General features: G+C 36.9%; 2 protein-coding genes across 4 annotated transcripts in view; one reads left to right on the plus strand and one right to left on the minus strand.

Moving 5' to 3' along the window:
* The window catches only part of LOC113108369 (condensin complex subunit 3-like), a 26,332-nt gene continuing 10,462 nt past the window's right edge, over positions 1-15,870 (plus strand). Inside the window, exons 1-23 of one of the 3 annotated variants that reach the window (XM_026271458.1) lie at positions 1-54; positions 621-738; positions 1,633-1,842; positions 1,923-2,151; positions 2,286-2,431; positions 2,910-2,994; positions 3,372-3,567; positions 4,669-4,818; positions 4,962-5,102; positions 5,288-5,411; positions 5,692-5,781; positions 5,873-6,058; positions 6,580-6,615; positions 7,114-7,224; positions 7,419-7,538; positions 7,624-7,830; positions 9,395-9,576; positions 10,054-10,216; positions 10,297-10,467; positions 10,627-10,753; positions 12,802-12,843; positions 12,920-12,989; positions 13,093-13,248. In XM_026271458.1, the coding sequence (XP_026127243.1) occupies positions 631-738; positions 1,633-1,842; positions 1,923-2,151; positions 2,286-2,431; positions 2,910-2,994; positions 3,372-3,567; positions 4,669-4,818; positions 4,962-5,102; positions 5,288-5,411; positions 5,692-5,781; positions 5,873-6,058; positions 6,580-6,615; positions 7,114-7,224; positions 7,419-7,538; positions 7,624-7,830; positions 9,395-9,576; positions 10,054-10,216; positions 10,297-10,467; positions 10,627-10,753; positions 12,802-12,843; positions 12,920-12,989; positions 13,093-13,219 (3,021 nt within the window). In that variant the 5' untranslated portion in view covers positions 1-54; positions 621-630 and the 3' untranslated portion in view covers positions 13,220-13,248. Of the gene's footprint in view, positions 55-365; positions 418-620; positions 739-1,632; positions 1,843-1,922; positions 2,152-2,285; positions 2,432-2,909; positions 2,995-3,371; positions 3,568-4,668; positions 4,819-4,961; positions 5,103-5,287; positions 5,412-5,691; positions 5,782-5,872; positions 6,059-6,579; positions 6,616-7,113; positions 7,225-7,418; positions 7,539-7,623; positions 7,831-9,394; positions 9,577-10,053; positions 10,217-10,296; positions 10,468-10,626; positions 10,754-12,801; positions 12,844-12,919; positions 12,990-13,092; positions 13,249-15,870 lie in introns of those variants that run through there. The other 2 variants (XM_026271449.1, XM_026271467.1) reach the window with 2 other exon arrangements.
* The window catches only part of LOC113108353 (ligand-dependent nuclear receptor corepressor-like protein), a 19,352-nt gene continuing 17,207 nt past the window's right edge, over positions 13,726-15,870 (minus strand). The window contains exon 4 of the mRNA XM_026271419.1: positions 13,726-15,098. Coding sequence (XP_026127204.1) covers positions 15,085-15,098 — 14 coding nt within the window. The 3' untranslated portion in view covers positions 13,726-15,084. The remainder of the gene's footprint in view (positions 15,099-15,870) is intronic.

Below are 15,870 nucleotides of genomic sequence, written 5' to 3' on the forward strand. Positions count from 1 at the left end.
AAGTGGCGCTTCAACGTCTTTCAAGACAGAAGTTTCAAAAGCGATTTCCTGCAGGTACGATTAAGATTGAACCATTTTCCCGAAACGCGTTGATCAGAAATTAAGTATTATACAGAGAAACTAACAAGGACGAATGTTCTGGTAAACTTTAAGTAGTTGAAAATTATAATTATGAGCTAGTCCTTCGTGTTTTTGGATTGATGCTAATGCTAAGTGTCGATGCTAACAGTTCCTTAACATAAACAAACGCTCTCACAGAGGGAAAATTATATTTTATTCAGCTGTTTCACATGTTTACTTATTTTATTTAGTATGGGATGTCATCTAGTTGTGTAGTATGTGCTAACGTTAGATCATTTAATGAATAACTCTTTATTTAGATCATTAAAAGTGTCCGATGGGTCGAGGAAAGATCAGGTAACGATTCTGAGGTATCTCTGTTTGACGAATTAACTTTCACCTGTCAAGTGTGCTATTAACAGCTAAAGACATAAATAATAACGTTACATGTTCAAGTAGGTGTCTTTCATTTGCTATCTTTCTGAAATGAATGGATGTGTTGGTTTTATATAATATAATGTATATATCATTCACACATGTGTTTTGTATGTGTGTTTCAGTAACATCAACATGTCTGGAGACAGTGATCTAGAGATTGAAGAGGCTTTCCGGAGAGCACAGAAAGCTCATAATAACAAGGCCAAACTTGTTGCCAGTTTGAAGAACAGATATAATAAGGTACAACTGCAGATGTACATTAAACAGTTCACATTATGATATACCACCCTTTTTGGGTTAGGGTTAGGAAATGTGTTTTTGGGAGATGCATTTAGTTTAAATGGTTTCTGTTTGTCATAATGATTCATTCTGTTGATTCATCAGTTTGCACAAAAAAGCTCATCTGTTTTCAACTTCGATAATAATAATATGAAGAAATGTTTTTCGAGCCCTAAATCTGCATATTGGTTTGATTTCTTATTGTTCATATGACACTAAAAACTATGCTTGAACGTTTGCACAACAAAAGCATATAGTAAAAGCAATCATTGTCATTTAGAAATGTAGAAATCTCCCAACATAAACTCTTTGTATATTGCAAAAGCCAGGCAATATGGCGGCTGAAATCAACATTTTAAATGGAAAACATTTTTCACAATATTTTTTTACTATGTTTGGTGAAATAGATGCAGTTGAATGGAATTTAACAGGTGCATCTCAATAAATTAGAATGTCGTGGAAAAGTTAATTTCAGTAATTTAACTCAAATTGTGAAACTCGGGTATTAAATAAATTCAGTGCACACAGACTGAAGTCAATTCTTTTAATTGTGATGTAGGCTAGGCTCACATTGAACAAAAACCCACCAATTCACAATCTCAACAAATTAGAATACTTCATAAAACCAATAATAAAAAAAAATATTTTAGTGAATTGTTGGCCTTCTGCAAAGTATGTTAATTTACTGTACATGTACTCAATACTTGGTAGGGGCTCCTTTTGCTGAATTACTGAAAATAACTTTTCCACGACATTCTAATTTAATGAGACGCACCTGTAGATGCATATGATATTGTCTGATGCATTAAAAAAAAAAGGAATAAGAGATCGATTTTAATTCTGTTCTCTGTGTAGTTGGAAGATAAGACTGAATTCCACGAAGAGTTCATCCGCTGCCTGAAGTATGCCATGATCATTTACACCCGAGAGCCGGCGGTGGAGAACGTCATTGAGTTTGTCACAAGGTTTGCTGCTAGTTTTGAAACTCCTGTTAATGAGAATGCTGAAGAGGAGGAGGAGGACGAGAATGAGTTTTTGAACGTCCTGCTCAACTTCCTGTTAGAGGTAATTCTACTCAAATGCTGCATTAGCATTACTTCTTTACATTAGATTTCTAATCTTTACTGTCTTTTCCTCTCTCTCAGTCTCATGGTGCAAACAGCCACGCGGTGAGGTTTCGTTCTTGTCAGCTGGTGAATAAGCTCCTGGGCAGTCTGGGTGAGAATGCTCAGATTGATGATGATCTGTGGGATAGGATCCACGAGGCCATGCTGATCCGAGTCACAGACAAATACCCTAATGTTAGGATTCAGGCAGCACTGGCCATGTCCAGACTCCAGGACCCCAGTAACGTGGACTGCCCCACTATTAAAGGTACTCAGAATGCTCAAACTTCATGCTAAAGGACATTAAGTTACAGTCTCTAGTTAACATGTTTATAACTGATCCTTGATTTTTCAAGAATATGAACTAAAACAAGGTAAAAGTGATTTAATTCTGTGTTTTAGCTTATATGCTGCTTTTGGAAAATGACTCAAACCCTGAAGTTAGACGAGCTGTGCTGTCTTGCATCGCTCCCTCGGCCACTACACTTTCTAAAATCTACAAGCGCACCCGGGACGTCAAAGAGAAAGTCAGGAAACTTGCTTATCAGGTAAAATTGTTTAAATAGGTTTAGTCCAGATATGTTTAAACGTCCACTACCGTTTAAATATTTGGGGTTAGTGTGATTTTTCTCTCATGCTCAGCAAGGTTGCATTTATTTAAACACCAATAAATGCAACCCTGTGAAATGTATTACAACTTAAAAGATTATTTTTCTATTTTAATATATTTTGCAATATAATTTGCGCCTGTGATGACAACTGAAATTTCAATAGCCTCTAGTATTCAGAAATCATTCTTCTATACTGATTTGGTGCTAATGGAACATGAACATGCTGAAAACAGTTATGCTTCTTATTTTTATTTTTTGTGGGAACTGCATAAAAGAAAAGTTGCTGTCAATTTATTGCATCCTTTCTGAATAGAAGTTTTAATTTCTTTCAAAAGAAAAGTTTACTAACCCCAGTCTTTTGAATGGTAGTGTATGCTATAAGTTCAAATATAATGTGTGTATGTTTGTGGCTCAGGTACTGGCAGAGAAAGTGCATATTCGAGCACTGAGCATTGCTCAGAGAGTCAGTCTATTGCATGAAGGTCTCAGTGATTCTGCAGGTAAGGCAATTCAGCGTTTGTTGATCAAACTGTCAAAGAATCCATTTGTACTCGTATAACGGTTCATATCAATCTCATATCAACAGTGTTTTAGAAATTAATAAGTTATTTACAAGATGACAACTGGCTCTTTAAAGACTTAAATGTGGGTTTTTCCCATTAAGGGAAATGCCTAAATATTTCTTTAATTTAAAAATCTCTGAGATGAGAACTTTTTTTCCTCTGTAAAAGTTTCACCTGAATGCATGTTAGAAATGTCTTCTTGTGAAGTTTTGTGAAGTTGCATATCTTGTAATTCTCTGCGCTCGTCATGAAATAGCCTTGTTGCTGTCAGGATAGTACAAGTCAATAAAACAAATCATATGTATTTCCTTTAGACTCAGTGAAGGAGGTCGTCAAGACCCATTTGCTGCCTGCTTGGCTTCGCATGCAGCAGGGAGATGTTTTGCAGTTGCTTCACAGATTGGATGTAGAGAATTGTGCAGAAACTGCAATGACTACTTTACAAGCCATCTTCTCCATGGCATCAAGCCCCGATGACCTCCTGCAGAACGGGGTCAGGCTGAATGAGAGGTCAGTTACTTGAATCTAAACACTGCAACAGGCATATGGCATAAATCAAACCATCTGTACCCTTCATGTGTTCATTTGGGATGTTGAGAAAGGTTTAATGGAAAATCTAAAATAGAATGTGAAAATAGGAATAATTTGAGGTTTATTTTATCATTCTTTGCTTTAAGCTATTAATAGAAGCATTGCATTGAATGCCATCGTCTATCGCCACTGGCTGACAGATGTCATGATGTTGAGCCGGCATCGGCAAAATCAATGAAGATGAAATATTAGGGGTGTGCACGAGTAGTCTAATATATTATATCTGCAATAATTGAAATAGAAAAAATAAGACTATTTGAATTTCACTACAATGTTACTTTGCTGGCAGTAAATCCAGAGCACGCAAACTTTGTCATGTGAAACTGAATTCTTAAAACAGAATATTTTTTCAACAGTTTTCAAGATTCCAGCAGCACAACAAAGCGCTAATAAATGTTCAACTCTGGGCAAAATCACTTTCACAAAGATCACTGTCAGTTTTCAGTCAGCCATCCAATCACAGTGGAGACGGGGCGGGCAAATAACACACTGAGAGGTTAATATTGATATGACACAGCGTAAGGAAACGACTTCACTCGATCATTTAGATATAATTTTATTTTATTTCAGCAAGAACATTTGAAACACCGCAAACACAATAACCATCGTACCGACTTAATATGTGCTTTACAACCATTTTTTGCATTTGCACATGTTGTTTAATGTTTTCAAATGAAAACAAAAAACCGGATAGTCTATTTAATTGTAAGTTTATTGTGAAAAGGCTATAGCCTGATAAGATTGTTCAGGAATGGTGACAAAATAATGTTTGATTAAAACGATAACGTCTTTCTAATTAAGCGTAATTTAAATAAACAAATATTCAGGTTTTTTTTTTTATAAGATTCAAATATTTGAATGCAATATTTTAAAAAAATGTCCATCCCTAAAAAAAAATCTAGTGGAAAATGAGAATGTTATGTTTTTAATAATATAATTGTTTTCAGTGTTTTGACAGATGGCTATCTCGTGACAATTTTTAGCTTTGGTCTTCTTAAAGGTGCATATCTCTCTGTGCAGGAAACTAATCCCCGTGGACTCCCTAACATGTGAAAATGTGTTGTACTGGAGAGCGTTGTGTGAGTTTGTCAAGAATAAAGGAAACGAAGGTGAGGAATTACTGGAGCAGTTACTCCCAGAGACGGCCATCTTTGCTGAGTACCTGTACAGGTGATTGCACTGTTTCTTTTAATCCTTTTAAATTAGCTAATTAAATTTCTTCCACGGCGTTTTTTTTCCTTGGTCGAATTCACCTTAACATGAAACCTTTGCTAATGATAACCCAGTTATATAAGGAAGCCTTTTTGTTTCAGTTATCTAAAAAGCATCACTCAGCTGTCTGAGGAACAGAGAGCAGATATGACACAGCTTGAGATGGTGATGACCCAAGAGTTCATTGGACAGCAGCTGATTCTTCTAGTCGGGTGTCTGGACACTTCTGAAGAAGGCGGCAGGTTGGAATTATCCAAACGTTTAATCTCTTACTGATCAGTGTAGAACAAACATGATTTGGAGAACTAGTGTCTTTAGTTCTTGAGGTTCTGGTTTCTCTTTATTACTAAAACGCCCTTATTGTTAAACTGCACATTTATTTTACATTGAGAATGTGGCATGTTAAACTTCTCATGAACCGCTCTAGGAAGCGCATGGTTGCAGTGCTGCAGGAAGTTCTTCTGATGTCCAACACGCCCAGCGCTCTGATTGGTCTGCTAGTGGAGAAACTGATTGGAATTCTACGAGACGATGCACAGAAAATTCAGATGGTCAGTCTTTGTGGGACCATCATACTCTTTGAAGAACCTGCTTGATATTGTACCAATGTAGTCCTCTCAGATTAGAGTATGTACTTTTCTTTGACTGTGGGTCAGATATGTATCAAAAACAGCTCGCACCAAAAATTCAAGTGTTTTTTTTTTCACACATGCTACAAGGGGGTTGCAATGGCTGAAAAAAATGATTTGTGGTCTTTGAGATCTGCTCCAATCTCTCTGCAGCAATTTTCCAACAGTTTAATTGTTTTGCTCGTGTGGTTATTTTAATCAGATCGCTGAAATAATATCTGACGTGAGAGAGCCCATTTTGCCCATCTCTGAACCTGTGGATGAGAATGAGAAACGCAGAAAACAAGTCAAAGTGAGTGATCTTCATACACCCCTGGTGATTAGTCGCATCACCCTCTTGCATTAGACAGGCTTCAATAAAATATTAAAATACTTTTCTCTAGCTGGCTGAGGTTCGAGTGCAGATAATGGAGGCGAAGCAGACTCTAGAAGAATGCATCAGCTGTCAGGACTTCAGTCGCGCAGCTGAGCTGAAAGAATCCATCTCTGAGCTCGAGGAGCTGAAGAACCAGCTCGTCCTGGAGGCGTCACAGTCTGCTGACAACATCAAGGAGCAGCGTGTGGAAAAGGTACAAATCACTTGCGTACAAACACTCAAAAACATAAAAAAAAACTGTTACCGTATTTTTCGGACTATAAGTCGCATCTGAGTATAAGTCGCATCAGTCAAAAATACGTCATGACGAGTAAAAAACAGATATAAGTCGCACTGGAGTATAAGTCGCATTTATTTAGAACCAAGCACCAAGAGAAAACATCACCGTCTACAGCCACGAGAGGGCGCTCTATGTCTTCAGTGTAGACTACAGGAGCAGTGAGCAGCATAGAGCGCCCTCTCGTGGCTGTAGATGGTAATGTTTTCTCTTGGTTCATGTCAAATTAATTTTGATAAGTCGCACCTGACTATAAGTCGCAGGACCAGCCAAACTATGGAAAAAAGTGTGACTTATAGTCCGGAAAATACCGTAATTTATTTAGTCAGCACTGATGCTGATCAACAGTGAAAACTAAAAACGACATTGTTACGAAAGATTTTAATTGCACTGTTTCTTGGGCTTTCTAATAAATAATTAAAAATTGAATATTTCAGTTTCCACAAAAATATGAAGCAGCACAACTGATAATGGTAAGAAATGTTTCTTAAGCCGCGAATCAGCCTCTTAGAATGGTTTCTGAAGATCATGTGACACTGAAGACTGGAGTAATGATGCTGAAAATACAGCTGTGCATCACAGGAATAAATCACATTTTACAATAATACTAAAATGGAGTGGTAACATCAGCAACAGGAACCATGATTGGTTTATGTTGCATACGCAGCAAATGCGATTGTTGCTTTATATTTAAATGGCTGATTAGCATTCGCTTAAGCATTGCAGCGCACTTTGAGTTCCTCTGAAACCCTCCACCGTCCCCAGCTCCACCTGTATAGATCTGCTATGGGTTATTTGATATGCTATTTGTGCAGCAGCTTCGTCTTAAATAATCACCGCTTCATATCAGCTTATATATTGGCATTAGCAAGTTCCTGTACTCGCTTGCAGCAGCAAGCCAGACATGAAGTGCCGAATTTAAATATAATCCCACATAATGTAGTCTTCTGTCATGTGTTTGTTTCCCCCAGAGTGATCCAACCACCTTGCTGAAATGTCTGACAATGTGTGCCGAGCTGTTCAAGCAAATGAGCATCAAGAGAGGAATCTGCCCTACAATGAATGCTCTGATTGAGTCACTGGTACAATGCACATTCATAAAAGCACTCACATCAGTACCCATTTCCTGCTGTTCTGCATTCTAGGTTACTAAGTGTATAACACTTTTATCAGAAGCCAATTTGGTTTCTGGATTCTCAACCCATAATCAGTGGAGTGCTTAATTAGAGCTGGAGTTATGGGAATACAACTTCAAAAAGTGATCTCTCTATTCTAGATACTGCCAGGTGTGTCCAACCCTAACCCTGCTGTTCGCAACATGGCTGTCATCTGTTTGGGAACCGCTGCCCTCCACAGTAAAGACCTTGCCAACACACACCTTGTGCTGCTCTTGCAGGTATTTATGATGCACTTGCTATAAAGATGGATGAATTCACTTTGTCCTGGTGGCTCAGAGGTTTGTTTTTTATTTCTGTGTTTAGATCACACAGCTAGACGAGCCTAAAATCAGGATCAGTGCTCTCCGAGCTCTCATCGACCAGCTCCTGCTCAATGGCCTCAACATCCTGCAAGACAAGCCTGCTCCTGTCTCCCAAGACGACAGTACCGAGCAGCCTGAACATCAAGCTGAGGAGGAGAGTACCATTCAGAGCATCCTGAAGATGCTCTCAGACTTCCTTGATAGTGAGGTACTGCATGTCCATTATATTATTGGTTATACTATATTGGAGCGTTGCTATCTCTAATAAATCTGATAGTTCTTGCTAATACCCTACAGCTATATATCATCTTTGTATGCCTATTGTAATAAATTTACTTAAAGGCAAAAAAGAGAACATTTACCTTCACTTTAAATGGTTAGTTGCACCATTTCAAGTGAACCTGATATGAAAGTTGCAGTCGGTTTCTTCCTTTATTTCTGTGATCAAAGCTGTATTTTCAGCATCGTTACTCCAGTCTTCAATGTCACATTATCCTTCAGAAATTATTCAAATTAGCCGATTTATTAAAATATGAGTATTTTGTAACAGTTCACACCACTGTTCAAAATAGGGGTGTAAGAAAATATTGATACACGTGAGTATCGCAATATTTTGTTTGGTGATACTGTATCGATTTTCAAAAATGGAATATTGATATTTATAAAAATAATAATAATAATAATAATAATAATACAAGATTCATGGCAGTTGTTTCTTTTTGAGTTTATATCCAGACCGCTAGATGGCAGTCTTCATCTCTGAACTTAAACAGTGACCGGAAATACTAGCATTAAGGCAGCCACTAGTTCGCTGGAGGATGAGAGAAATTTTCCAGTTCCCGCCTCGGTGTACAAAGCTGAAGTGTGCCGTCTTTACTTGGGGCTTTTGTGCCAATGGCTGCAGGTTTCTCTCGTGATTTGCGTTTTGTGCAGATGGGGCGGTGCTCGCGCCGCGTTCTCTGTAATTCCACGCGGAACATAAATACAAACCGAATAACCTGTGAAATCCAAGTAGAAAGGTTCTGAGAATGTTAAAACATCTGTATTTATTTATTTATTTTATAGGAATCCTGCAAGAACTGTAATTTTCATTTATATTAAGCAGATGTAATTTTTTGTTCAGATCAAAATCTTACATTGTTACAATTGTAAACTTAAACTGTGAACCTTTAAAAGCAGGGTCTTAAAATATATATGGTATTTTTTATAAATGTATACATTGACCAAAGAATACTGCAAGCACTTGAATTTCCCCCTCTTTACTCATACTGCACAAAAAATTGGTTCAATAAAGTTGAATGTTATAGGGACTGATTATTGCAAATGCAGATGCCAGTGTGTTCTGGTTAGACAATTATTTATTTTTTTGCTAAGGTTTGCATATGGTGGTGTTTTCTTAATGTCAGCTTTATTTAAAAAAAAAATCCTATTCCTAAATTATGTAATATCCCAATATATCGTCTTACAGTATTGCAGTGTATCGCAATATATTGTATCGCGATACGAATCGTATCGCTAGATTCTTGCCCTAGTTCAAAATCTTGGGGTCAGTGTTTTTTTTCTTCTTTTTATAAATTATTTATTTATTTTATAATTCATTCAGCAATGATTTGTTAAATTGGTGATGTGGTAGTATTTAGATTTTTGTTCATCAAAGAATGCTGGAAAAAATATCTCTGGTGTCAAAAAAAAAAAAAGTATTAAGCAACAATACTTGTTTCCAATGTAGTGCAAATGCTGTACCAAATAAAACATTAATTTCCATTTCTTAGATCTGTGAGCTCCGCACAGAGACTGCAGAAGGTCTGGCAAGGTTGATGTACTGTGGGAGAATCCTGAGTCCAAAGCTGTTGTCCCGTCTGGTGCTGCTGTGGTACAACCCTGTGACCGAGGATGACCAAAGACTGCGCCACTGCCTGGGGGTGTTCTTACAGCTGTATGCCCGCGCCAGCAGGTACACATCTCTTGCTTCAAGTGTAATGAAAGGGAAAGTGCACCCAAAAATGAAAACCGATATTTACGCACACTAATACTGTTCCAGACTCATGAGACTTTTATTCAACTTTGAAATAGCGTATTTAATTTCAGTCATCTGTTTTATGCATTGAGGCTGTTTCATTTTATTAACCATTGGATTTAAAAGTAAGAAATATTTTTTTTTGTACACAATAAATGTACACCATTTTGTCTGAGAAATAATAAAAGAGCACCTTTTCATTTGTGTCTTAAAACAATTTTGTTAAAAAAAAAAGTGAGAATCTCATCATGAAATCAGTATCATAAATCATATCACATTGTGAGTTGAGTGAACCGTTACATCGCTACTATCTCTTAAATGAATTCGGTGTTTGTTCATTCTGCCATTAACATTAATGACTTGTAATTGCACAGACGGATGTTTACAGTTGTCCCTGTAATTGTTGTACACTAGAACAAATCAAGAGTGTGTGGAGGAGAGTTTTCTTCCAACCATGAGAACTCTGTTCAATGCTCCTGTGACATCTCCGTTGTCTGAGGTAGACACCTCCAACGTGGCTGAACTGTTTGTTGAACTAACTCGACCCAGCACTCTTGTGAAGCCTGCAGCGGTACAGGTACACTTCAATACACATGCATGCTTAAAAAAAAGCGCTTTAAAGTGTCGATATTTTGTGATTGATTACATTCTTTGCAGGCTGTGTCTGTGCATGACTCTCTGGCAGTACGTGTCTGTAATGAAATCTTGCGAGACATTTCTGCTCCCGAGGTGCGTCTCTTCTGTAAAACTCTCAGCTGGCTGGAGATTAACACTGAACCTGGACCAGCTAACTGTGAATTGCAACTCCTGTTAAAAGACATTTTACAGGTACTTTTTTTTTGTGGTTGGAGAGTTACACTGGATGAACGCAAAGTACAGCAGATTAAGCAGAAATAGAAAATAAATATTCTGTCAAATTAGAACATCATTAGTAAGCAGTTATGATCATCAAGTGACTTCGCTCTTGTGTGTGCATGTGTTTTACAGGAAGTAAAAGATAAGCACTGTATAAGGATTATTGAGAAGCTTTGTAACCAGCTAAATGGAGATCGTTGTTCCAAATCAGCTGGTAACCAGGACACAACTTTGCAGAACTTGGATGACAACAATGGAGGTACTAGCTAGTAATAAACTAACCTTAATTACCAGGCTGAGAAATGTATCGAGGGTTAAAGATCAAAAACTTGTTCCCTTGGTGAATAATATATGAAGAGTTTTGTTCCAAAACTTTTTTTATTTTTTTCAATTGAGTTTCAGCCAAAATCTGTATTGTGTCTTGTCGGTATTGAAAAGTTAATTTTTTAATTTTACACAAAATGTGATATTTGCAGAGTTATTAGGCAACCTCCTCTACATTGCGAGTAAAGGCGGGCGTACACGGTGCGAATTCGGATGGTCGGAAGATCGTATGTCCACGCACACGGCACGAGTGAGTTTATCTGAAAATGGTACGGACGACATGATATACAACACGATTTTACAACCTGCGAATTTCAGAAGCAATCGCACGAAGTTGATAGACGCGTTCGACTTGAAGCAGCGCTGCACGCACAGAAGGATCACTGTAATATAACTGCTCTCCCTCTCTCATAACGGCAAATAAAATATTGATACGAGCCGTGACTGTTTCCTACCCGTACAGGTTCATTTTCAGCAATAGGAAACCGGGACGTTTGGTTACCGTGTGTGTGTTCTTGTATATGGTTTATAAATATCTGAAATGGGTATTAAAATGTAAACATGGTTTGTGAGGACAATTACTGTGCCCTCGTAAACCAAATGGCTTACTATATGGTGTTTAATAGAATTTTTAAACATGCATTTTCCGTGAGGATAGAGGTAGTGTATGGGGATATACAGTATAGAATAGTTACGTTTATGGAGAGTCCCTGTAAACTACATATGCGTGTGTGAGCGAGAGAAAGAGAGAGAGAGAACTAAAAAGGCATTGGAATATGTTGCTAGAAACATCATACAGCGCTCACTGTTCCTGTCAGAGTTCAGCGAGTTTATCCCCCCGGTCAATAGTCCACATTCGCCGTGGCGCTGCAGTCTTCTCTTTCTTCTTCTGTGGTTTTCCTAGTTCGTGATTGGTCAACTTCAGATAAATCAACAAATCGGCTCGTTCAACCGCACAAATGGCACGAATTCAAACCGATAGCTCACGGACTTTTTAGACATGTTTAAAAATAATCGGGAGGTCAGGAAAATGATCGGGAGGTCGGGAAGTGCTCGTAAGCCACTCTGCTCGGCTCGTAATTCATCGCAAATGATACGAGCCGCGACCATATGAGAATACGCGATTTCCACACGATTGAAAAAAATGGCACGCGAACTCGTACGACAGCAAAAATCGCACCGTGTACACCCGCCTTAATCTGGTGACTAAATGATGTCTAATATTAGCCAATGGCTAATACATTCTCAGATTTTACTCACCAGTGTGTGAGTTGGGGACTGCAAGGGTTTCCCAAACTTTCACATGCCACTGTAGCACTAGTCAACTAAATGAAACATTGCAAAGATGAATGCACTTTTGGAAGTTGAATGCAAGGTAAATATTATTTTGGAATTTTATTTTATTGCTGAATTAATTTAAAGCATTAACAAGATGACTGTTGAATTCATTTTGGGAGTGATGACTGATGAATGTATTTTTAGTGCTTGTGTATTAGTTTAGTATTGACCAAGTTCAGAGGCTGTCATATATGGATCATCATTGCATTTTGGAAAAAAATTATATACATTTATTTTTATAATAAATCTTTGAAAATCAGAACCTAGATTTGAATTTAATCTTATTATAACCTAAAGATGCTATGTGAAAGTTTGAAACAGAAAATATTGGTTTCCATCCGGCCACTTTCTTGGTAAAGAAAACATTTTTACTCTAATTAATCAAAATGGATTTATTGCTTTTTGGAACCAAACTCTTCATATGTATATTAATATAGTTTTATTTATTCATCTAACGTTGTTTTTAGATCTGTATAGTTTAGTATGTATATTCAGAGGCAATTATTGGTGGAGTCGTACCATGATGAAGTAGTTTTAAAGTATAATTTTGATAACTATTTGGATTCATAATCCTCGGTTGATTCAATGAAAGTATTTGACATAAGTATCTGTTACATTAACAAACCTATCTGTGCTTTCTTGCAGAGGTGAACAAAGATGAAACTAAAGCTAAACGTGCAAAAAGAGGTACAGTTATATTCATTGTAATAAAATACAACGAGGATTAATGATTGTTGTTAACTTCCACACTGTTGTGTTTCAGGCCAGAAAAAAGCTTCCACTGCAAAGAATGGCAAGAAAGCCAGTAAAGCAGAGTTGTCCTCTGAGGAAAGGTTGGCTTGTTCCACATCCTAACTAATGGATTCGTTTTTAATTTCAAATGTAAATGTTTCCTTTTGTGGGTTGCTTATCTTTTGCTTGCATCCCAATCTATAGTGATGAAGAGAATGTTCCTGAAGAGCCTTCATCAGTAAGACCAACTCGCCGTGCAAAGATGGCTGCAATAGATAAAACAAAGCAGGATCTGACTGCACTAATGAACCAGGAGGCCAACGGTTCTTAAGAAGGTCCACTTTCGGAGCTAGTATGCATGTGAGCTAGTATGACAAACTGTTCCCTTATTTTTGCTATTTTAAGATTCTAGTATGACCAGTTGGCTTATGTCAATAATAGCTAATATTTGAAAGTAAAAAAAAAATACTTTGTGTGCATTTTTCAGTCTAAATAAAAGTTTAAAGCTGTAACACAGTTACTCTTAAAAATGTCTGCAAGAGCTTTTATTGTTCTAATGATTGAGACAGCTTCTTTGAAGGCAAGTATAAAAACAGAAAATACAATGTGTACATAATTTGTATGTTTATGTACAACATATAGCACCAGATAACAAGGTTACAGTGGCCAAAACTTCAAAATGGCAAGACAATATACAGAAGGCCTCCTGATGATTCTCATAACAAGCTTCATCTCCAGCATTTGGTTGGCATAGGTTTAAAAATATAATGCACCATTTTTGTCTGTACTTTTGCCCCTTTATGTTGGCACTGGGTATGTAGATGGATGTGGCTGAAGTTTTTTTTAGCAGTTTCAGAACAAATCCTCTAGCTGACAAGTACCAAGACACAATGGTTTAAATCTAATAGAATAAACTAGGTGGGAAATGAACATACACTTTCTCAAAAAAGATGCCTCTAAGGTGGTTCTTAACTTGTATTGCACAGACGCAAGCCAGTCTTGTTACAGAGAACCTAAATGAACTAAGATGACATGGACAGAGCCACAGATTGGTAACACGCACATCAGATGGGAACTAGAGCTAACATCACAGTATTTAAATAAATAACTAAACATGCATGCTGTAGAACCAGTTTTAATGTTTTTGGTAGGGGCTTAAATGAATGACATGGTTTCAACAATGGGTTAATCAGTTTAGACCATGCCCAGTAGATTTCAGGAGGTAGGCATCACATACTACAATAGATCAGAAATTAAAGTTGCACAACAAAAGTTCTTGTATTGAAGAAACAATATGTAAAACATTTGCCTCTTGATCATCTTAAACCTTTTAATAAAAAAAAGAAAGAAAATAGAATCTTACAACTTTGTGAGAGTAAAACATTGCACCAAAAAATACACTGTACATTACAACAATGGTTTAAGTCAGAAATGAGAAAATGTAACTGGTAGCTAGTCTGGGTTTGGTAGTGCAAAGAGAACATAAAGCTGAATGTAAATTAATGCTTAAATGATTTAGAAACAACTTGGCAAAGAGTAAATTCACAGGAGTTGTTTCAATAAATACAGGACTAGAGGATTGTTTTGTTTTGGAGGACATTACACATTTTCAAATTTCAGAATGCTTTGCTAGTACTTTTTCAACTCTGGGCAGTTTCTGTATGGAACATTAACAGTACATAAAACTTGATTTAAAACAAATTCCCAACTTAAAAAGAGTGACATGGTTTAAAAAAAAAAAAAAAAACATTCACCAAAAATAAAATAATCCTATTTAAAGACCTCTTGCAACGCCAAATATTATAAAATGTAAAGAAATGAACTTGTCTTTTCCAGAATTATATAAGTTGCCTTCAACTTGAACTCTTGAGACTCCAAAGTCACAGGTTACGCAAATCAAACCATATACTGCTCTTGTGACCTTTGGTACTCCTTCATGTAACTACTAGATCTTCTCTTGCTCCGCACCAAAAGTAAAATTTAAGGGAGATTTTAAAGCTACATAAAACATAAAAACACAAATTAAGTTTAAATAGTGCAAAAAGTGTCTTAAAGTTGTATTTTTTTGTTTGTTTTTGCTACATGACGCTTGCCGAGGTCGTGTGTCAAAATGCTTGTGATACTCAGCCAGACCCCTTATGAAAGGCACCTTATGTTAGAGTTCAAGAAAATGCCTTGCCCAAAACTGGTTCCATGTTATTTCAATGACCCTGTAAAGCACAAATTGGAGACAAATTTGAGTTCCCAAAGAAAGTACGGTCTAAAAAACATGGCATATTCTGTTTTTAAATCTTTATCTGATAAAAAAAAAAAAACTAACTTTTTGATTTAATATCAAATTTTAAAAAAAATCTTTACCGAAGCCAGAAACATACTTTATGCCAGCTTGCAGATAGGAGTGCATGGTCAACACAACAATCAGGTTAAACCTACTTGACATGCACAGTTGCATCGGTCTTGCAGTAACAACCCTCAGTACTACTGTGTCAGAATGAGTTACATTCAAATATGTCGACATTAAAGGAATGCACTTTTTTTTTGGTAAAAATGGGCTCATTTTCCAATTCCCCTAGAGTTAAACAGTCTCGAATCCATTCAGACGATCTCCGGGTCTGGTGGTAGCACTTTTAGCTTAGCTTAGCATAGATCATTGAATCGTATTAGACCGTTAGCATCTCGGTCAAAAATGACCAAAGAGTTTCTATATTTTTCCTATTTGAAACTTGACTCTTCTGTAGTTAATTTTTGTGTACTAAGACCAACGGAAAATTAAAAGTTGTGATTTTCTAGGCTGATATGGCTACGAACTATACTCTCATTCTGCCGTAATAATCAAGGAACTTTACTGCCGTATCATGGGTGCAGCAGGTGCAGTGATATTACCGGCCTATAAAAAAACAACTTATTTTCCCTCAGTTTTGGTTCACAAAGATTAACTACAGAAGAGTCAAGTTTCAAATAGGAAAAATATAGAAACTCTTT

This window comes from Carassius auratus, chromosome 1 (assembly GCF_003368295.1).
Source record: "Carassius auratus strain Wakin chromosome 1, ASM336829v1, whole genome shotgun sequence".
In the NCBI taxonomy this organism is placed as follows: domain Eukaryota; kingdom Metazoa; phylum Chordata; class Actinopteri; order Cypriniformes; family Cyprinidae; genus Carassius; species Carassius auratus.